The sequence below is a fragment of the Coturnix japonica genome, chromosome 2 (genome assembly GCF_001577835.2).
Source record: "Coturnix japonica isolate 7356 chromosome 2, Coturnix japonica 2.1, whole genome shotgun sequence".
NCBI classification, from domain to species: domain Eukaryota; kingdom Metazoa; phylum Chordata; class Aves; order Galliformes; family Phasianidae; genus Coturnix; species Coturnix japonica.
This window is the reverse complement of record NC_029517.1, coordinates 79,025,614-79,048,535: the sequence shown is the minus strand read 5'-3', so window position 1 is coordinate 79,048,535 and position 22,922 is coordinate 79,025,614. Positions and strand designations below refer to the sequence as shown.

The following is a 22,922-nucleotide window of genomic DNA, read 5'->3' as shown; positions in this document are numbered from 1 at the left end:
GTGGCTTTGTGATTAGTTACTGCGTGCAAGATGATGGGAGAGAGGCGGGGGGGAAATCATTGTTCATACCCTGGATTAAATATCTAGACAGGAAACATGCTCTGGAATTACATCAGAGCAGACCAGCCGCGTGCGTGAAGTCACTAAACAAATCTGCATCTTGCCCTAAGCTCTACTAAATCTATTGGACTACTGCTTGTTATTGTTTCCCCCTCCCGAACACAGCCCACCCTCTCTGCCCGCTCGCAGACAGCTGGTGTGACGCAGGATTTTAAATCTCATGGTTTTCGTGCCAGGCACTCTCCTTACTCCGGGTTACAGGCTGAAACACTCGGATTACTGTTTAACAAGCCTAAACATGGGGTGAAAAAAGCACCGCACAAAGCCATAGTGTTCCCTTTCCAAAATAATGTTCTTTCCTCTTTCCCACCCCCCACCTCCCAGCAACCCCCTTCTTCAGTGCAAAGATAGCTCTTAGGAATGATTCAAGGCTTATAGGGACATGGCCCTGTGCAAGGAGGGAGGGGCAGCTATTGTCCTGACTGCGCCTCCTCATTAACAGACTGGTTATTAAATGTCAGCGGTAGGAAAAAGCAACATTTCAACTTCTTGTGAACTGCCACTGCTCTTCCTCTGGGCTTTCCCCCGCTATGTTCTTCCAGGAACAGTGCGCAAGAGAGAGGAGCAGGCTGAACAATGATGTGCAGCCAGCAGCAGCCTATATGGAGGAGGAGAGTTCTCATGGAGGGGCCTTTAGTGCTGAGTGTGATGTGTGATGCCAACCTGCAGCTCAGGAGCACTGCCCCACACCCAGGGCATGGGAGTTTCTCAACACAGCAGGAAGAATTTTGGGAAATGGAATGGACTGTTGGACAGATGGGAGCAGTCCTTGAACACGCACAGAGAACAGAGGAGGTGACTTGAGATGTGTACTATTTAAGGCCCCACTCCCTGCTGCTGCCAGTTATCTCCCAGGTATCTTTATGCGGCAGCAGCTGTGGGAAGGGGGTCTTCAAAAGACTCAGTGATGAAGATATAATAATAAGCAAATCCTCCAGCCCTTTCCACATGCCAAGCACTGCAGTTGTGACATCTATTCTAGCTCTTAAAAGCTTGGCTGTTTTAAAGGTGGAGTCAAGTCCTCTGCCTCCACAAGGTGAAGGCAATGCAAAATGCTATTTGATGTTCCACAAGTTTGGAGGCTGGGTGGGACCATTACCATAGTTTGCTCTGAGTTATTCAGCAGATTTGCATAACTTTAGAATTTAATTCTTCTCCATTTGCAAGGAGATACCTTCACTACCATTGAGCTAATTAGAAACGGGTCTTACAGAGATCACTGAGCATTTACACACCTCTCTCTACAAAACACTTCATAGATACTCTCCACACAATGGGAATGACTTAATCTATACATCCAGTCGAACTGCATCCAGCGCTGTAGGCTTCTTGCACCTGGAACATGAGTGCGAGGAAAAATGGGAAAAGAAAGGTGATTGTCCAGACAAAGCCAATGAAAAATGAGAGGGAGAATTTTGACTGGCATTACACCAGGAGTGTGGCCAAAATATCAAAGACAATTCCCCAGCCTTGTAAAAACAAAACAATAGCAATCTGAAGAAGGGATGCTCATTCACCTAAACAAAGTCATGTTCTGAATGTGACACAAGAGCAGTGTTTTCTGCATTGACAGTATTCTTGCAACACATAGGCTCTTCTTCATGGTCTCCCATTAAAGTTTTAGTGAGGTAAAAATTTTAGTGCTACAAATTGGGCAGCATTTTTAAATGCTTTTAAAGGCAGCCCTTATCCCTGTGATTTTCATCAATACTCCTAAATTAACTGAACATGTTGTGTTATAAACTAAAACTATTTTAAGCTGTGTGTAAATAAATCTAACAAATGTTTACATGTAGAGGCCTGAATTGCTCACAGAACTAATCTCTTTTCTTCCCTTAACCCTTTTCCTATTTTTTTAAGCTCTCTCATTCTCCTCTCCCCTCTTTCTGAGTCACTGTGTTCTCACATATACAATATCCCAGTTCTTCCCAGCCCAGCCTCAACCCCCACAGCTTCCTCTTTCACTTTTCCAGCAAATCAAGAAAAAAAATAAAATAAAATAAAAGCTGTCCCATCTGATGTAGCTGTTCCTGATGTACCAATATGTGTATAGGAGGATATTTAAATTGTGTATGCAGTCTCTTTACTTAGCAGAAACCACTAACTGCTTACAGCTAGTGAATCGCAGAAAAACAGCTGCTCCACAGGAGGCATGGGAGGAAGTGTGATCTGAGCATCATTTACAGCAACCATTGGAACGGTTCAGCCTTGCAAGGGAGTTTATGCTCTACTTCAACTCTTTTGCCCTTAGATGCTTGCTGTAGTGTGCTCTCCCTGCAAGGACTCCCTGAGTGTCGCAGCTATAGCTGCAGGGCTCTGAACAGTGTTAGCTGTTAAAATGGCACAGATCTTACATTTAATTTGTACTAATCTTAGTGTTGAAATGAGACTTTCACCAAGCCAGGATTCATACCACAGATGGATATTGTGCAATTTTCTGTCTTGGCTAGGAGTTTTGTGCACAAATAGTATATGTCCCCAGGAGTGTAAGAAATCACTTCTAAAGCGATGACACAGACCTACTAATAGCTATTCTAAGTGTCACATTAATAACAAAACGAATCCACAGCTTGGGAAAAAAAAAAAAAAAAAAGCATGAAGCATATAAGTCTACATGTATCTTAATAAATGGTCTCCTCCATGACTACAAGCATCTTAATAAATAAATAATCTCCTTCAACTCTCTCTCCAAGAAAGATTATGAAAATCCTTGCATGCCTAGCCTATACAGCCTTCTCCACCAATTGCCAGACATGGAGGTCTTCTGACAGAAGATAAGGTAGTCTACAGAAACATTAATTGGGTAATTTGGCAAAGAAAGAACTGGATATCTTTCAAGCCCCTTCTGAAAACCAGAAAGCTATGGCTCTCTGAGTGCTCTGCAACACCCTTCTTGGGCAGAAAAATTCAAACATTCCCAACACGAACATGAGCAATTGCTGAGAAAAATCCTGATTCTGCTAAAGCCAACCAGCTGAGCTGATAATCAGTTTCACCAGCTTCTGAGCTACACTCAATCTACTGCTTTTTGAACACCCAAGACAACTGCAGACAAATTTTAATGAATTACTTTTAAAACCTAACTCTTCAAAGAAAAAAAGAAAAAAACTTCTTCAAATATCAAGAGCTGGATTCTAATTTCACCCCATCAAATGCATGGGTATCAATGGAGCCATTCTTCCCAGTATTAGAAGCACAGTTCATGAGATCAGAAACAGCCTTATGAATCCAAACAAGCCCTTCTAGAAAACCTCCAATCTACCCAAATCCCCAGTGGCTTGACAGCAAATCACATCTGCAAGAGGTACATTTCAAAAATGCTATAGTTTTTTAATGGGTCTGCCCTAAGACATGTACCTCAGTCACCCCTCAGAGAAAGATAGGATCTAGTATTTTGAAGAGACAGAAGTGATTTTTTTATGGGATGAGAAGAGAAGAGAAAGGGAATATCTCATGAATTGCAGAAAGAAAGAGAAACACGGTATTTAAAAATCCTTTCAAGGGCTGAGATGGATTTAATATAGTGTTTGAATCCTCCAAAAGCTGACAGATTAGGAGATGAGCTGGCCTCACAGCCTTTAAAACACATAAACATGCAGAGGATTTTTCAGCACCATCTTCCATTGAGTTCTGTTTCTTTATGCATGCACTCCTATCCCACCAAGGCATTTTAAAAAAAGAATTCCAGAAAGACTTGTAATTTCCCTTTGAGTTAAGGTTTAAATTCATCTTCCCTGAAATAACATTTTTTTCATATTCTTGTTTCTTATGCTGGATTGCACACCTTACAGCAGTGATATTTGAAAAGCACTGCATTTAAATCACAAAGGGAGCTCCTTTCTTCTACAGCAGGCTACGGTCTTCTTTTTATGATTGCTGAAATAAATAATTGCTTTTGAGGCTGCAGTTATGATTCATTTGTACTACCTCCAGAAGAATAAAAGCTTTTTTTTTTTATGATTATTGTAAAAACTAGAGTGTATATTATTTCTTAGACAACATTTCAGTATTAAACATGAAGTCTTCTCTCTTTTGTTACCTACAGGATTCATTTATTGATTTAAGATTCAAATAAAAGTCACTGGATGGAACGAAGTAATTGAAGGACTGTGGCAATTTTTTTTATTTTTTTTTTTTCAGTTTACTGAATTACTACACTTCCAAACACTTTACTTTTTAATTATCTTCTTTTAAAGTCACTATGTTCCTACCATTTTTTCCCCTGTTCACTTTTCAGCCATGAGATCAGCAGCTGTCAGCACTTCTTTCAGGGCCTATACTACAGGAAAGACAAAATAAGCTGTTATGGGTCAGTTTGATGGTCACACTATGGGGAGAATGATATTGTAGACCAACCAGACCCCAACAAACTTCACAACTAAGTCACTCACATCCAAAGAGTGGCTCACCCCAACTAGGAATTTTTAGGCCCATGTTAGGGCACAGCCTTCCCCAGCGCAGACTCAGCGGCCATCTTCTGACCAGTGAGACCTTTTCAGTCCTCCCAGGAACCATGACAGCTAAACGTCACCCATTCTTGCCTCCACCTCCTGTTCCTGAATACGCCCATCTCTACTTTCAGCGGCAACTTGAAACTCAGGAGAAAAGTCAAATAGAGACTTAAGAGGCCTATACAGAGGTTTCTTGACATGGTTCTCTGACAAATAATCCCTGCCTATGCTCATCAGGAAAACTAAACTAGGAAAAGGGCAGCAGCATCAGTTTTGAAATATGATTGAAGGTAGCTCAGTCTTGCTTCCAAGGTGAACAGGGCTTCAGTTTAAACTTAGACTCTCAGGAGGTTCAGGAAGACTGAAACCAAGACCAAGGACAGCAGGAGTGCCTCTTTCACCTCCGGAAAGGAATTAGCATATTCATATTTTCCACTTGAAAGCTGACTAATTTACACATTTACTAACAAAGCAGTGCTTTCTGAGGGGCTTTTTAAACCTTTACTATCTATTGCCAGCTAAAATATTTGGGGACAAAGCCTACTGTGTAGGGAGCGCCACTGGAGCTGAAGGGAGCTTTCTGTTTTCCTGTTTGTGAAGGATACATAAATGAAAATGAAGCAGATGAGGGTACTGTCACTGGGAGAACCAGCTGTTCTGCATGTGACATTTTTTTTCATGTAAGAAAACCTAAAAATACTGTGGAGTGCATACGGATAAGACAGGGAAACAAATAACCAAGCAATGGCTCAGTAATGCTTGCCAAATCATCTTCAGTCATTGAGTCTCCATGTTTTCCCATTGAAATCAGTTGCATCACCATTTATTTCAAAACTAAATCTGAATTTCAGTCTTCCAGTAACATCTGCATTTGGACCTCTTTGCCATCAATAGGATGCATGGTGCTTTGCAGGGGAAATAAAGGAAATGCCCTATGTGCTGAAATACCTTTCCATATCTTCAGCAAAACCATGAACTTTTCAAACATATTGATTTATGTGTGTTTCTATTTTCCTTCCCCTTCAGATTTTTTAGACCAATTTTACACTGACAGGTTTGAGTAGGACAGCCTGAAAGATGAGATCAAAGTCAAGCATCCCATCTGAGTCTCAATTCAGAGACTGCTGCTGTTTGTAGATTCATCTTTGGCAGCGTGAGGAAGGGCTACACTGAGAATGAAGGGATTTATTATGAATTTAGCAATTTAACATTATAATCCCAGCTATCAGGAAAAAAAGTTAAAGTACATTTTATCTCTTTTCCCTCTGCAATGCTTAAGGTATTGCAGGGGCACCAGCAGATCCTGGTTACACTGTAACAGCTAAAAACATAACTTCTTTTTTCTTTTTTATTCCTGGGGAAAAAAAAAAAAAAAAAAAAAAAAAAAAAAAAAAGCTGAAAATACCTCCAAACTGGGTCTTTAGCTGCCCCAAACCATCACAGCTCAACTGAAGCTCTTTGGGTATGTGCTCTTGCATTCTTAAATATCATCAATACAACACATAATCCTAATGTTGAAAAGGGCTCAGGTGTTTTCTCCACATCTGAGAAGCTGGAAGGTAACTTAGGCCACTTCATGGGCCATTAAGAGCCCTAAATAGCAAACGGGAATTAGCAGTCCTGCAGATGGGAGTCCAAGTGCTAAAACAGAATATCTGAACACAGCCACCATTGCTCATTGCTTCATGGAGAAACCACCAGCTTAAAAACCAATCATGCAGTTGTGTTTTGAAATCAGGTCTCCAGGCTTTGCCACAACTCCATAATAGGCCCAGATTAACTTTGACGGATGTTTTGAAGGGCAGACGGTCCTGTGCATAACAGAATGAACTACTGGCAATTGTAGGAGAGTACAAGGCATACTCATAAGTAGTCATCTGTATGCACTGTCTGCAGGCTCTCTGTTCTTACTACCAATATGAGATACCCCAGAAGGGACAGGGAGCTGCTCCAGCCTGGTTCATTTATGATGACAATGAAACTCAGAAGCAGGTCTATTCCTGGGTGGACGATGCTGCAGGGAAATCTGGTCCACTCATTCCAAGAAAAGAAAGATCTCTGATGGCTGCATGTCCAGCACAGGCACGTTTTGCTTGAGTGAGTTCCTACAAGAAGAGCTGTGGAGTAAAACTCCTCGGTGGTCTATTGTGGTAAGACATGAAAGGTCAAGGCAGTCAGAAGTCAACTGACAAGATTTTCCCCAAGGGGTTTCAAACACCTCTGGTGGTACTTATGCCCAGAAAACATAGATATTTTAGTTCTTTCTTATATGGCACAAGAACCACTGCTTCATCCAAACAAGACAACCAGGCTGTCCTAACCAAGAAACCACATGCTAGAGACACACAATGAGACCAAGAAGGAAATCTTTCCAATCCACTCCACGGGCAAGTTCAGTATGTTGTCTGCCTCTTACAGCAACATACGACTCATGCTGCAGACACATGCTTCAGCTTCTCAGAGCCTGCCTTTTGCACACTGTCCAAAAGGCTTCTCTGTTCCTTGAAAATATACACCCAAACACCAACCAGCCTGTGGGACAGAAATGTAGTGGGAATATAGCAAAAGAGCTATCGACAGAATTGTTTAAGCAGCAAACACTAAATTATGGGAGTCTGAAAAGAGCCTCAGCTTAACCACCCCTTTGCAGCCTTTGGGTTTCCATTCCCTTTCAACTATGCAGGCTGAGACAGCGGGGAAATTAAGAGACCCCACTCCCTGGAAAAGTCAGGTACTGAAAGAGGCAGTGAAATAGGATGCTGGTTTATCCTCTGAGTCACTAGGAGCAGACACACCAGATGGCACTGGAGGTGGGAGGGCAGGGAGGAAGGTATCAGCCTAGCCCCAGGTGAAGTCGTACCAAGGAGATGTCAAACCTGACGCTGAGCACCTGGGACTGTTTGTATCGTCACGGCCCTTCTCAGTGCAGAAGCAGTGGCAGGATGCAATAACCTGTTGGGTCCCTGCCTGCTGCAGCCTACAGGTCCCTGGCAGCATGTTCCCCTGACTGCCTGCTTAGCCCTGCTCTGGCAGCACTGCTGAGCCTTGAAAGCAGCTCCTGTATCACACAACTGTCAGAGCACCGGAGTCAGGGAGTGATGTCTCCTTAAGTAGTATTTGATCTCTGCAGAATGAAGTGCCTCATTTACAAGGTTTCTGAGATGGCTGTGCACATTGACTCATTCTTCTTACACACACAGACGTGAATAAGGACAAGAAAAATCATGAAGTGTGATGCCAAACCTCAGTCTGCAACCAGTTTGTGTGTGTATGCATATAATGACTGGAGATGGAAAATGTACTTTAGCTTGGAGAACAGAAGGCTCTGGGGAGACCTCACTGTGGCCTCCCAGTACTTGAAGGGAGATTATGAACAGGAGGGGGAACAGCTGTTTACAAGGGTAGACAGTGACAGGACAAGGGGGAATGGTTTTAAACTGAGACAGGGGAGGTTTAGGTTAGATATTAGGAGGAAGTTTTTCACACAGAGGGTGGTGACGCACTGGAACAGGTTGCCCAAGGAGGTTGTGGATGCCCCATCCCTGGAGGCATTCAAGGCCAGGCTGGATGTGGCTCTGGGCAGCCTGGTCTGGTGGTCAGTGACCCTGCACATAGCAGGGGATTGAAACTCAGTGATCATTGTGGTCCTCTTCAACCCAAGCCTTTCTATGATTCTATTATATGATTCTATGAAAACCAATTTCTTTCTTCTTTGCCCTTCTATGAACAAAGAAAACTTGAAACTCAGAAAGAAAAAGTGTGTTTGTTACATGCACACAGTGCCAAGAGAGAGGGCTATACTGAGAAACAGCCTGAAGTTCTGTTATTGCAAATGTAGAATAAGTCCTACAGTTTTGCCACGTCTCCCAAAGGTGGAACAGCCTGGGGTCTGACAGATAATATGCAGTCGCTGCTTTGTACAGAAGGCAGGAGAGAGACCCTGAACTACTCTGCTGCTAAGGAATTATCTGCAAAACTTCAGGTGTGATCCAAATCAGCATGCTGCTAAACTCTGTATTAGACAGAAATGCAAGGATTCCTAATGCTACAGCATGGCACAGACTTGAAAATAAGAGGGTTTGTTTTGTGTGGCTGTTCTATTTGGAATGCTTACAAGACAGCTGTCATCCACTTTGATTAAGTTCCTTCACAAAACAGGCTTCCTGGAGTGATGCCTTGAAGGAAATACATATTCATGCACGTCTTTTACTCTGCTTGGAGTCCTACAGAAGTTTTGGATATGCTTTACAAAATATGCCGTCACTGCTCACACTAAACAACACCCACAGCAACTCCAGTTTAACTGGGAACCCTTTGTTGTCCAGTTTTAGCCTGCTTCTCCTATGCGTTCCCAGTTCTGCCTTTTCCTCTCCTTCTTGATCCCTCCCCCCCACACCCTACAGGCTGAAACATTCTCTAACACAAGAAACTAAAGGGAAAAACAACAAACAACAAAAGTAAAAAAAAACACAGTTCTGAACACAGAGAGGGATGCAGCTTAATATGGCAATGTTTCTCTCTGGCTGGGCCAAAAACTGATGGGCAAATAAATGCTCTGCAGCCAACAGTGGCTCCTATTGCCGGTAGACAGCATTTTGCATACTGAGACTCTGAAAAAGATGCTAGACATTAACTCTAAATAAGCAACACAAGCTCTACAGCATGTAAACTTCCACATTCCTACAGTCCCAAGTTTTCCTTTAAGCACAGGAAGCAGCGTCCCACCGCTTCATGACAAGTCAGGCTTAATAGCAAATGTATAAACTAATCGATACAATCTGATCTGTGTAACATGAATTTACTGCTGCCACAAGTGCTGGTGGAGATCTCTTCCCATTGTGCTTTCCCTGCCTATTTTGTCCTTATTAACTGCATCAGTGCCAGAAATGGTGGACACATACAGAAAATAAACCCTCTTTCTGTAGGTTGCAGCTAATGGAAATATTACTCAAATCGGAGGACCCTATTAGGTTCCATTCAGGCAACAACAAAACTTTTTCAGTGCAGCAGCTAAAGTAATTAGCATCTCACAAAACTGCTGCTAAATTACGGTGTCTCATTAATAACATCTCTATGTTCCCGCTAAGAATGTTTGTTCAGTGTAACACGCGGGTTTCATTTAAGGAAGCAAGCAGATCTTCGCTGAGATTCACTGTATTTATGGAGAACAGGTGTGGAAACTCCTGTGTCATTTTGAAGGCACCAACAATAAAAGGAAAGTGCTACAATAATTTTGACAATGGGAGGAAATGGGCAAAGGACGTGGGGAAAAAAAAAAAAAGAAAAAAAAAAAAGTGCTACTTACAAGCCTCGGAGCCGAAGCCAGATTTTCTCTATCTGCTCTGGCTGCAGGTATTTTAGAGAGTTGCTCTCAAATTCTTCAATCTCCTTCGTGGGCGACTCCATGGCTGCAGGTTACCGCGTCGGTTATGGCTCGGAGAAGATGGGCACTGCCCCACGCACACGCTCCACCTTTAACGGGGCTGCCCACCAGTGGCCAACATTTCTGGCAGCCCCTGCTCCCCCCTCCCCAGGCGCTCAGGTGTACGCGGGGGGCACGCCAGCATCCTCGGGCAGACCCAGGGGATTAGCAGCTCAGCTCCGGACTGCAAACCAGCACGGATTTTTCTTTTATTAAAAAAAAAATAAATAAAAAATACAGCAATAAGCCAAGGATCCAACCAGTAATACTGGCTGAAGGATCTTTAGAAAGGGAGGGGAAGGAGGGGGAAATCCCTCGCTGCCAACTGAGCCGTCTGCATGGGCAGCTGGGGAGCCTGCACCGCCACGCCGGCGGCATCACGCATCCTGCGCTCCCTCCGTGCTGCTCCTCTACGGCTCAGCATCGCTCCCCCAGCCCCGGTGTGGGCTCTTCTTCCCTTCACTTACCGGCAATGCTACTGACAGGCTCCAGACCTGACAACCGAGGGGAGAGTCGTCCGTCAGCATAGCCCAGGCGCAGCTCCTCGGACTGCCGCCCTCTCCCTTACACACAAACGGACACGAGGGAACGGGCTATGGGAGAGGCTGGCGCTGATTAAAAGCCCGACCGAGCCAAAAGGAAGGGTAAATTACAGAAAGTGAGCGGCGCACTCCTGGCAAAGAGCCATCTGCTTCATCGCGAGGCAGCCTACACTCAGGCAGAACACAGCATGCAGCTTCAACTTGGGCAAAATTCACTTTAAAATAAATAAATCAGTGCAGCAGCGCTGCCCGAAGCCCCACAACAAGGGATGGGGAAGTCCACACAGCAGAGGGAGATCAAGCCCAACACATTAGTAACCGGCTTTTTCAGTGCCTTTCAACAAGAGCCACCAACAATACATTACAAGACAATGCATTATTCATAATGTATGAGGCTTACAGCAGGACCTATGGCTGAACTCCAGGGAGCTCGCACAGGGCAGCCACTGCCCTGGTTCCCCACATCAATCCCAGGCAGAGCAAGAAGCAACCTCCAGGTAGGTGAAAGACAAGAGGACAGAGATGTCCTTTGTCACACCAACCCCACCCAAACTCCACTGAGATTTGGTGTTTTCAGCCAAAGACACTAAAGCTTAAGGGTTAAAGGGAAGGTAGGGGAACAAGATATCATAGTAGAAGTCTGCTTCAGGCTGCCTGTTTAACATTTCTGTAGGTGACATGAACAGTGGGATCAAGTGCACCCTTAGCAAGTTTGCAGACGACAACAAGCTGAGTGGTGCAGTTGATACACGAGAGGGAAGAGATGCTATAAAGAGGGAGCTGGACAGGCTTGAGAGGTGGGCCCATGCTAACCTCATGAAGTTCGGCAAGGCCAAATGCAAGGTCGTGCACCTGGGTCAGGGCAATCTCAACCACAGATACAGGTCAGGTAGTGAATGGCCTGAGAGCAACCCTGTGGAGAAAGACTTGACAGCATCAACCGTGTCCTGGGTTGTATCAAAAGAAGTGTGACCAGAAGGTTGAGGGAAGTGATTCTGCCCCTCTACTCTGTTCTTGTGAGATCTCGCCTGGAGTACTGTGTCCAGTTCTGGAGCCCCCAACACAAGAAGGACATGCAGTTGTTGGAGCAGATCCAGAGGAGATCAGAGGGCTGGTTCCTCTCTTATGAGGACAGGCTGGGACTCTTCAGCTTGGAGAAGAGAAAGTTCCAAGGAGCTGCTGACTTTAAGCAGCCTTCCAGTATCTGAAATGAGCCTACAGGAAAGCTGGGAGGTAGTTTTTATAAAGGCATGTATCAACAGGATGAGGGGAAATGGTTTTAAACTGTAAGAGGGTAGATTTAGACCAGATATCAGAAAGAAATTCCTTACTGTGAGGGTGGTGAGACACTAGAACAGGTTGCCTAGCAAGGTTGTGAATGCCCCTTCCCTGGAAGCATTCAAGGCCAGGCTGCATGGGGCTATGAGGGACCTGGTCTAGTGAGAGGTGTCCCTGCCTATAGCAGGGGGTTGGAAGGACATGATCTTAAAGGTCCTTTCCAACCCAAACCATTCCGTGGATCTAAGCAGAGCAGAACTAAGCGTGAGAACAGTGTTCTAGCCTTAACACAGTTTGTTACATATTGTAAATGTTGCTTCATGCCATCTTAAGAGCAGAGCCTGCAATGGACCAGTTTGCCACACCAGAGAAGTCAGGCTCCCATGAAAACATGCTGGCTGTGATTTCCCATGCCAGTTGTACAGGTGTGGAATGCTGACATACATAGCAGTTAGTGGAAATGTGAATACATTTATTAGCCTAAGAAAGCAAGCCACTGCTTAAAAAGCTTAAATCAGTTCTTAGAAACATAACTTGGCTACTTCAAAACCCAAATGGGCTGTGTAGTAACAGGCAATTTCTGCCTGCACAAAGATTACCCTACCCTATGAGCACAAATACACATACAAAGATAAAAACAACAGATTCTATACAACAGATTCTATACAGATCAGAGAGGTTTCAGCTTAGGGATCTGTTATATGCAAGAGGATCTGTAACCAGGCTCAGGCTGCTGATATTGCACAACAATTCACCACTTTCACTCTCTTGTGTTTGCATGTTCCAGAGTGAAATTGAAAACCAGAAGCCTTGCATTCATTCACGTAAAAAGCAGTTTTCAGTGGGGGGGCGGGGGGGAGAGGAAAGAAAGAAAAAGAAAAAGAAAAAGAAAAAGAAAAAGAAAAAGAAAAAGAAAAAGAAAAAGAAAAAGAAAAAGAAAAAGAAAAAGAAAAAGGAGAAGAGAATGAGAAGAGAAGAGAAAGAGAAGAGGACGAGAAGAGAGCAGAAGAGCAGAGCAGAGAAAGAGAAGGAAGAGAAGAGAAGAGAAGAGAAGAGAAGAGAAGGAAAAGGAAAAGGAAAAGGAAAGGGAAAAGGAAAAGGAAAAGGGGAAATGGAAAAAAGAAAAAGGAAAAGGAAAAGGAAAAAGGAAAAGGAAGAAGGAAAAGGAAATGAAAAAGGAAAATTGAAAGAGAAAAGGAAAAGGAAAAAGGAAAAGGAAAAGGAAAAGGAAAAGGAAAGGAAAGGAAAGGAAAGGAAAGGAAAGGAAAGGAAAGGAAAGGAAAGGAAAGGAAAGGAAAGGAAAGGAAAGGAAACCAGTGTAACACAGCCACACCTCTCCCATGTGTTGCTCAAAACCAGCTGAAACAAAGCTGACTAGAAACTCTGCAGAGAGAAAACTTTTAAGTAAAACCATAAATGTAAAAACTTTCCTTCCAAAGTAGAAAAAATGCCAATCTTCATTTTAATTCTAGTGAGATTAGACAAGTTCTGTACAAAGAAGATTAGACATGACATACACACGAGGCTGTACAAAATACTGTCACATTGAAAGACATCCTGTATTAACTTAAACTTTAAATTCTTCAAGTTTTATCAATGTTGGAGCACTTTTGATCCTGTCAATAAGATGACCCAGTCTTCCTGACTCATCAGTGATACCCAGAAGCTCTTGCCACATACTCCATAGGTGACAGGTAATCATTTCCTTACCCCTAATCTCAGTGTCTCCATCTGAGAAACAGCACAGCATTACTACCTGCTCCTGGGAAGGACGGTAAGGTGTTTGATGAAAAGGTCACTGTAAGAGGAAAGCAATGCCATCATTCACTTTTACATCACCTTGCCAAAGAGCATACAGGTGATATTAGACCTAACTTGGGCCTGATTCTCCTTATGCAAGCCATCCCATTTCAGAAGAACCACTGCAGCTTTTAGTACTTCTGTAAATACACAGATGCTGAGACTTCCATTTTGCCTTAGCATGCACAGCTGTCCCACCCTTAGCTCCCAAGTGTTTAAATTCTCTCTTTAAATTCTATTGCTGGATGCACAGAATAGTATTTTTTTTCCATCCTGCTTTAGTCAGGAGCATTTTCCAAGAGGTTCCATTTATTGCCAGGAATCATCATGGCAGTAAATAAATGAACCGTGGCACCAGCATGCCACAATTTATACACCTTTTAAATGAACTTCTCCATTGAAACTCTAAGTGTATCAGCTACAGCTTAAGATATGTCAGTAGCAATTTGATGGCAGGATACCTTGTGTGTCCACAGCTGACCCGGGTGCTATGCCTTTAAAATACCAAGCCATGACAAAAGAATAGATGCATAATAACAGAAGAGAAAAATCATAGAATGACTTGGGTTGGAAGGGACCTCAAAAACCGTTCAGCTGCCACTCACTACATCAGGCTGTTCAAGGTCCCATCCAACCTGGACTTGAACACCTCTGGGGATAGTTAAAAAATACATTACGAAAGAAAGCAAAAACTTTTAATTAGAGCTGATATCTAAAAGCAAATAGGGACAGATGAGACTAAGTATTAAAGAAAAGTTACTACAGGCTGCAGAAACACCAGAAAAATGATGAACCGATGCCACAGTTATGAAGGCAGACATACAGTGGAGAGAAATTGGGCAGATAAAGGAGCAGAGAAGAAAAAAAGTAGAGAAAGAGGAGATTCTTTCTCCGTCTCCACAGAAGTAAGCAAATATTGATGCTGTTAATAAGGTGATACAAAAGAACAGAGATATTCTCCCATCCCTGAATAGAACATGGCATTTTGTATCATTGTTTTTTGACCTCCTAGAGCCTCTGAGTTCAGAGGCTACTGAATACAGACTGTACGTTCTGATGGCTAATTGTAAAAATAAATAAAAGCAGGAAGTTGAGATGGGTGCTAGATCAGGAGAATGTAGAGAAAAAACTGTCATTGCACTCGGTTACTGAGGAAATGAAGGGCTGGACTGATATGACAGCAATGATATTTACAGGAGTTATGGGCAGAGATAGGGCTTCCGGGGTTTGCAGGAAGCAAGACAATACGTAAAACACAAAATGGGAGAAAAGCACATTGGCAAGAGAAACTTCAGTGTCATACCCCATGGAAGCAAGTGGAAAGCTTGAAGGCAGCCACAGAGGAATTGGGAATGTGCCTGAGGACTCAATCTATCTCCTATGATAACAGAAGTTCCAGACATTGCTCAAAGAGAGCAAGGAATTCCCCTACAGCTGAGCAGCAAAGGACACTGCCAGCTGCATGCATCACAGATAACTGGCAGCTCACACCACCCGTGTACCTCAGGGAAGTCTCCTAAGCTGCAAGACAATGTATGGTCATGCCAAATCAGGTCCAGTGCTGGCCTCTGAAGTTACAGGGAATAAAAGCATAAACTATTCCCCAGATATCCCTCAATCACTTGAAGTATTATGAGGGACAACTCAGTATGTTTGCTCCAGAAATCTTTTCTGAATAACACAAAGAACCACTACTTGGCTGCTGCTCACTTGCAAGCACTTACAGCAGTTTTCCCAAAGGAAAAGATGCCCATGTCAGTCTGGGGCATGCTGTCTGCTTGAATCCCTCCAGCAGCAACCCCAGAATACAACAGTATTCTCCATTTCCTGCACTACTCCCCATTGTGATGATGCCTGATGTTGAAAAGCCGTTGTGTTACACCTCTCAGCCTCCCAGTGCCCTATGCTGGTTTCCTCCTTTATCACAGCACAGAGGTTCAGGTAAATGGAGGTTTCACCTTCTTTGCTTCTGAGTGCTGTGCAGTAAGGCTCTTAATTAGAGGTTCTTTCTCCTTAAGTACACTATTCTGTAGGACTACTAATATGGCTTGATGGAGAGGTATGATCATGAGGGTATGATCATGAGGGTAACATCCAAAATTCACTTTTCCAAAAGATGAGATCACTACAAAACAGACAAAATACCTGGACATATCAGAGTGAGACTGCCTTCCTCAGGGTGATGGCATAACCATTTCAAACACAAAACCATGAGTCCAAAGCAGAAGTTTCAGGGATACCCTTGGCACACCACTGCACTGTAAACCGGGTCTTACCTTCATATTGAACACCTCAACAACACTTTACCTCCAAGGGACCTACAGTTCTTTTATTTTTTAAGAGAAAAAGTGTGACTTTCGCATTATTTTGCTTTTTTTTTTTTTCAGCAACGTCTTTGCAGACCTCACTAGAGCTTGATAGGGATAGCAATAATATCTGTAAGAGCCATTGAAACACAAGCAAAACTGATGCCAAAACAGTGGCTTGTCTGGTGGAAACAGTACTTCAGTGGGCACAAGCAGACCAGGACTCCAGCAAAGCCCACATAAACCACCCCATGACACAGAAGTACTATGGGCACTGTAAGTCTGCTGAAACATTGCCTATTGCTGTTCCTGTATATTGTCTGTGTAAGCACACATTTTCTCCGATCAATTAATCTGATTTGACAGAATGAAAGCTTCAAGCGTTATAACAACATCTATAATTAGTACTACTGCAGTGTATTCATTTGTCCTTCCACACATAAACAATCCAGAATACATTTTATTTTCTTACCAGTAGTGCCTCCAACCAAAATGATGGCAAAGTGTTTTCATTGTTGCACGTCTGAGTCTGGATCTCTGAACTTCAGTTATAGCAAACGCCGTGGTGAGTCTGCCAGTATCATATTGCAAAATATTATGCAAACACTATATTCAAACAGTCTGTAAAACATTGACAGTTCTGCTAATTGTGCTAATGCCAAAATAAGCTGGGTTGATTCAGCTCAGCCTTTATTCCAGTGGTAAAAATATTTTTTGTTTGCTTTCTTAAGAACAATTCCCTTTTTTTTTTTTTTTTTTTTTTTTTGGGGGGGGAGGGGAGGTGCGATCCATTGCTTCAGTGATTTGCATTTATCTTAGATATTCTTCATATTTAAATATAAGAGAGAAATCAGAAAATATTCAAGTGTTGAAGATGATTTGTATTTATTCTTGGGGGAAAAAAAACAAGCATTCCAGTGCTGTGTCCTAAACAGACCTTAACTTCAAGAGGATGAACTCTACACAGTGTAACCATGGTGCTAAGTGTATGAAGAGTTCAAAAAATCACATGACCCAGAAAATGAAAACATGAGGCAATTCATCTAAGAGCACAATTAGCTTTGTCACCCTTCACCATAAAATGGTAGTGAACAGAATTACTGGTACATGATTCAGCTTTTGGTTGCTGGAAACATTATTAATATTCACCTAAATATTAAGCATTTTCACTAGCAAGAAACTGTCACCAGAGCATAGATGCCTGTGTCCTATTTATTCAAGGACGTTATGGGGCCCTAAGTCTAATGAATCTACTCTAAAGACTCATAATTCAACTGCATGTCAGACCAGTGTGAACAATCAACATCTCTGTACTATCTGTAGATACACTCCTATAAGTTAGGTACCTTATTCTCAGACTTTTCTTGCAGTTCCACATTCTAATTTTATTAAGCTAGACCTTGTACAACTCAAACTGCAGTTTGCAAGTGAAATTCAGTCTCTTTTCATTCTTCCTAAGATTAGATTTTAGGGGTTGTTGGTAACTGGTCCCTGCCATAGTGGTACAGCCATTAACATCAGCATAAGTGAGGGCTGGAAGACAAGGCCACAAGTGCCAAAGTTAGCCAAGCAACAGCAGTCTAAGGGCCTGCTAGCTGCCTTTAATTACAAGCAATCATCCAGCTCCCTTAGGGCTGGGGAATTATGATTTCTGCTGCATCCAGTAATTACAGATAGTTTTAGCTTCTCTGTCTGGAAGGAACACAGACAGAACCGACCCAGAGAATGCTGCACTTTCCAAAAGTTTCAAAAGCAGCAAACTAGATATTAAGACTACTGCACTGGATGCCTTTCTTGCATCCTAACAACATGTTCAGTCTTGAATTACATCAGGGCTAGACATACTGTGGAGAATTTCAAGAGAAGGCAAATCTAAGCACTCCAGGTAAGAAAATAACAAGAACCCTTCAAAAGCAACAGTAGAATCATCAGCACCACAGAAAAAGAAAAAGAAGTTAGTAGAAAAGGTGCTGCTCATGTAAACTTGTCTTTAGTTGGGTGAACTGAGCTGACAGGTTTGACTGAAAGCTCCAGTGACTGGCAAAAATTTCTGTCAGTGCTATTGACTAATATTCCCATGAAGACAAATGCATACTTCTTTTGCAATCTGTCCTTCTTGATCTGCAGTTACTTGGTTTGTGTAAAGGCAGATTTTCAGAAAGCTTGTAGAAACCCATCTTCAATTTGGGAGGGTTTCCAAAAAGGGAAAGTTCCCATGATGATGACAATATGTTTTTATTTAAACCATGTCCTTGCAATAGCTCCATAAAAATCCATATTACTCTCAGGGTGCTGCAGCTTTGACAAAAGCACTGCCACTCCGGAAGGGCATTTTTAAAGTCTGTTCTTTCTTTAATGACCTCCACAGCACCAGAAACTCTTAAAACTCATATTACCATAAATGACAGTTTAGGAGGGATGTGTGAGAGATGTAGTGATGGATGAGGGAAAAGGAGCTTTATAAAATGCTTTGCAAAAAGAATGAAAAGAGCTTGAAAGCTTGGTTATAAAAAGCCTTGGCAAAAGCAGGTGAGATGTGACTAACCGTCCAAGCAATTAATTACTTAAAAGAAATACCTGATGAGAGGATTAAGCAACAGCTGGCTTTCTAGTCTTTTTCAGAGGCAAACATCCAAGGAAGGGAAAGTAGGAAATTTTTGAGGACCTGAAGCCTCTATTCAACTTTTCAACAGTTTCCTGCTCCAGGTTACAGCACTTCAGATGCATAGGGATCAAATATATACTGAAGTTGGTTCAATTTGAGTGAATTTGACTCAAAGGTGTTTTGTTTTCTTTTTAATCACTACTTATATATTTGAAAGATAGAAGTGGGAGGTTTTTTGCTTGCCCCACCTCATACACAAAGTCTGTTTCATTAGAAAGGCCCATACTGCCCTCTGTGCTATTCAGTAAGCATGAAGAATAAACAATGAAGATAGTAATTACTGTCCGCCATATATTATCCTTTCTGGAATGAAGAAATAAATCTATGACTGTCATTGAATATCTGTACACTGAATTGTACATGTCAAAGAGTGTGGAAGTATAAATCAAACCTCTACTTTTGCCCCTTTAGGGTTTTGTTTTTTTGTTTTTTTGTTTTGTTGGGGTTTTTTTTGTATTAAAATTTGCTGAGTTGTTATACAAAGGGAAGGTGTCCAGTTGCCTTTTTTTTTTTTTTTTTTTAGCAATACCAGTGCTTTTTGAAGGAAGGAGTCCAAGTGCTTTCCTTCCCTTCTCATCCAGTGTCTGCTGCAGGGAGATGGATAGCCAGCTCATCTGGCTCTTGCCAGCAGAAAGGAATAGCCAAGTCAAAGCTATTTGACCCTCCAGCTCTGTCAGACTGCAGCCCAAGTGACAAATGTTAGCTTTGGGACCTTATATAGATCTCTTCCCACCCAAATTCCCCAAAACTGAAACAATGTGTGGCTTATTTTACCATGTATGACATACACTGGACACAGGTGCAAGCAGAAGGTGGCTGCTGAACCTGGGAAAGTTCATCCAGACACATGGAAGCAAAATTCAAAACTATACTGCTCTGAATCCAAGGAACCAGGTAAATTATCACCAGAGATATATCTGCCCGGTAGCAGGGATCCTCAGTAGACAGGATTCGTCAGCTGAAGTGATTCACAAAGCAGAAGCTTGTTAGCCTGATCTCAGTAGTGTGCCAGTCATTAGAACCAGTCAGAAGGAAAGTAATTAAAGAAAAGGGAAGTGGAATAAGAAGCAACATCTATTTATCACATTGGCTCATGGCTGATTAACCTGGGATCAGTTTCCTGTGATCATAAGAACATGGTAGATCTAAACTATTTGGATCTTTCAAAGACCTCATATTCAGCATTTTGGAGGGGAAAAAAAAAAAAAAAATCACACACAGGGACAGCAACTGCAACGTGAGCAATACAACCAAAAGCAAACCAAGCATGTGGGTAAGTCTCCCTTCTCAAGACACTCCACTGCCACAGCTGTCCTGTCCTCCCTCCTTTTGCTGTGCAACTAAACCATCCTGCAAGAAAAAAAACAAGGATTGCTACTGCATTGACCAGAAGGTTTTGAGTGCCCATTCAGGAAGAATGTGCCACCCTTTCACTTACCACACTCCACCATCCACAATTCTGACAAGCAGCCCACTGACTCAAAGATCAACTCCTTACATCACTGGACTTTCAGTGTGAGTTTTAAAGTGGGCAGCATTTTAGCTAATAATCATCATAATAAAAAAACCCTCCTGCATCTACAAGGACCGTTTTTCAAACCGACTTTCCAAAGCACAACCAGAAAATCACTGATAGTTTATAAGCGACATTTCATCCTTAATGCTCACCATTGCCTTATGGCATTTCAATGACAACAGCTGAAGTTATCAGAAGAAAAGAATCTACCAAGATAAATCTGCACTGTAAGAACAAGTGATATTCATACAATCTTCATTTAAGCTAATTCCTACCATTTTCATTTAAATTAGATCCATTGATCAGATTTCATCACTGTCTTGATCACAGTCCAATCTGTTCCTCCATTCCTACTCCACATTACTGCACCCTTGGCTGCTAGTGATAGGATAAACTGAAGTACTGATAGCAACAGTGCAAGAGGCTGGTAAAATGACTTCCCTGAGGGCTCCCCATGTCTGGCATTTGAGTGGTGCCTGGGAAGAACAAGAGAGCAAACCATACCTAAGGAACAACCATCACTCATCTCCCTCTCAGAGCTTGCTGGTAAAAGTTTGATTTGTCACAGGCGACTGCCTAGGCTCCTTTACAGGTCTGGGCTCAATCTTTTTGCCCACTCTCAGTGTTCACTCTTCATCTACACCTACAAAGCAATGGAAAATAGGTAGAAACCTCTCAGCCAAATCCTGTGCAAAAACCTTTGTCCATCACAAATGGCCTAATGTCCTCTCTGAACATCTCAGATTCAGATCCTTGACATTTGTCTAGCATGTAAAAACAAGCGTACATTCACATGATCACCAAGTTCTATCAGTGCAGCACAAAGGAGCAAACCAATACAGAAGGGAAAACTGCTGGGCTGTGTTTTGGAGGTCCCTCAAATACAACCATTCCATCTATAATATAAAATGATCTTGGAATTTTCCCAATGCGGCTTGAGAAATTACTCATCCAGGTCACACCTGGGAAATACTTAAACTGTATTTTACACGCCACAGCACAAAATAATTAGCTTGCAGTAATAATAAAGAAGACTATGGCTAAATTGGTATGAAATCAAGAAGCTTTTATGCAATCGTCCTTCAGGAACAGGTCTGCCTTTGCTAGAGCAGTGAGTTATATGACTTTCCTTCACATGAATATAATACAGCATTGCAAGTCTGTCCAACTCGATCCTAATAAGACCAGCATAAACCAAAGAAGTATCCACCAGCTTAATTCATACCTTAATGCATTTCCTTCTCACCTACTATCTCAATTTAAAAAATATATGCTCAGCAGCAGCCAGTTCACTTTCCAGTAAATATTTAATTTGTATGTATGAAGCATCCGCCACTGTAATAACTCAGTCCAGAGCATTTCCTAGAAGGATTATTATCGCTTTTGGATTCTTATGGCTGTAAAAGTTTATTCAGTCTCAAATTCTCACTCTTTTGTTTGTCAATCGTGACTGCCTGCACAGAAGTTAGAATTACATATGTGCATGCATGTGAGCCCAAACGTGAGACGAGATAAAAGAATGTTAAGGTAATAAAAGCAAGCACTGAAAGTTGAAGAAGCAAGTACAAAGAGTGCAGATCCCATTACATGACAGCAATCTGAGAAAGCTTCCAGCTATGTGACTACATCCGTTTTCATACTGCATCAGGCAGACCTTGCACTGCTCACAGAGGACTTAAATTTCCCCATGGTATTTTCAGTGGTATTCACATCTTTCCATATCAAATTGCTCAGTGTAGCAGCCAGAGCAGATACAGTTTAAAGAAGTACAAAGACTGCAAACAGACTCATAATAATGATTTACTTTCATTCCCTATATAAAGTCATGCACAGTATGTGATATCTGTAAGGAATCTGAAATGGCATTTCTTCTTCATGCAGCATCCCATTTTCATTATCATTCCCCCTACCATTAGACACCTCTGTTTCCACCTGTATGGAGCAGTACCATTTTCCCATATTTTGCACAAATGTTCATTGTGTTGATATAACTTTTTACTTAAATGTGAATTCTGAAGATGCTGGTGTAAACATATTACACATGGACTGTGCAGACGTTGAGTTTTAATAAAAAGTCATAAATATGATGCCTTACGGGAAATACAGCCCTTGAATATAAGTGTGACTTGGGGCCTTTTGCACCAATAAAACAGGGCTTTGATTTGATTGCCCGTAATGCAAAATATTAATGAACCTCCCTGTGGAACTTGGCAGCAACGGAACCCAGCCTAATTTCATGCTGCATGAAATCTCATCTGTACATAAGTGCTGAACAAACTCTCCATAGCATCCAAAACCTTAATTCACAATCTGATAGTGAATACCCAAGCTGACTGTGAATTAAGCACGAGTGTATTGAAAACGCATAAACAGATACAGAGTTGCATTTAGTGTCAGTCGTGTCAAAGCTCTATCTTTTTAGACTTGTGGTACTGATTTGTAGATATCCAAAGGCTCCTAAACATGGCACTTTATACCTGCATTTGGCCAGAAAGAGGAAATACCACCATTTCATCATCTCTGACTTCATTCCAGCAGCTATACACTCCATTATAATGCGTCCTGAAACTGACGTAGCCAAAGAGTCTGAGCAATTCTAAGCCATGCCACCTGACAATTTGTGACTCATGCTTTTAATCAGAGCCGAGGAACAGTTTTTTGCTGCAATGTTGTGTGATGAGAGGAATAGAAGGAGAAGGCTTTGTCTGTTATCAGTTGAAAGTAGGGTATATCATCTAGTAGAGAACTGTGTACAAATAAATACTAGAATTGATATCTGCTGCACTGATTTACTCTGAGATTGGTGACTGAGTACACCGTAC

The 22,922-nt window shown here is 42.1% G+C and overlaps 1 protein-coding gene across 8 annotated transcripts in view; it reads right to left on the bottom strand.

The window, feature by feature from the left end:
- PDE1C (phosphodiesterase 1C) overlaps window positions 1-22,922 on the bottom strand; it is a 307,971-nt gene that overhangs the window by 150,246 nt on the left and 134,803 nt on the right. Inside the window, exons 1-2 of one of the 8 annotated variants that reach the window (XM_015855056.2) lie at window positions 10,461-10,745; window positions 9,877-10,199 (exon numbers count right to left, since the gene is read on the bottom strand). The exons of 4 other annotated variants lie outside the window; for them this stretch is intronic. In XM_015855056.2, the coding sequence (XP_015710542.1) occupies window positions 9,877-9,977 (101 nt within the window). In that variant the 5' untranslated portion in view covers window positions 9,978-10,199; window positions 10,461-10,745. Of the gene's footprint in view, window positions 1-9,876; window positions 10,200-10,460; window positions 10,746-16,391; window positions 16,464-22,922 lie in introns of those variants that run through there. 3 more of the 8 variants (XM_015855057.2, XM_015855058.2, XM_015855059.2) reach the window with 3 other exon arrangements.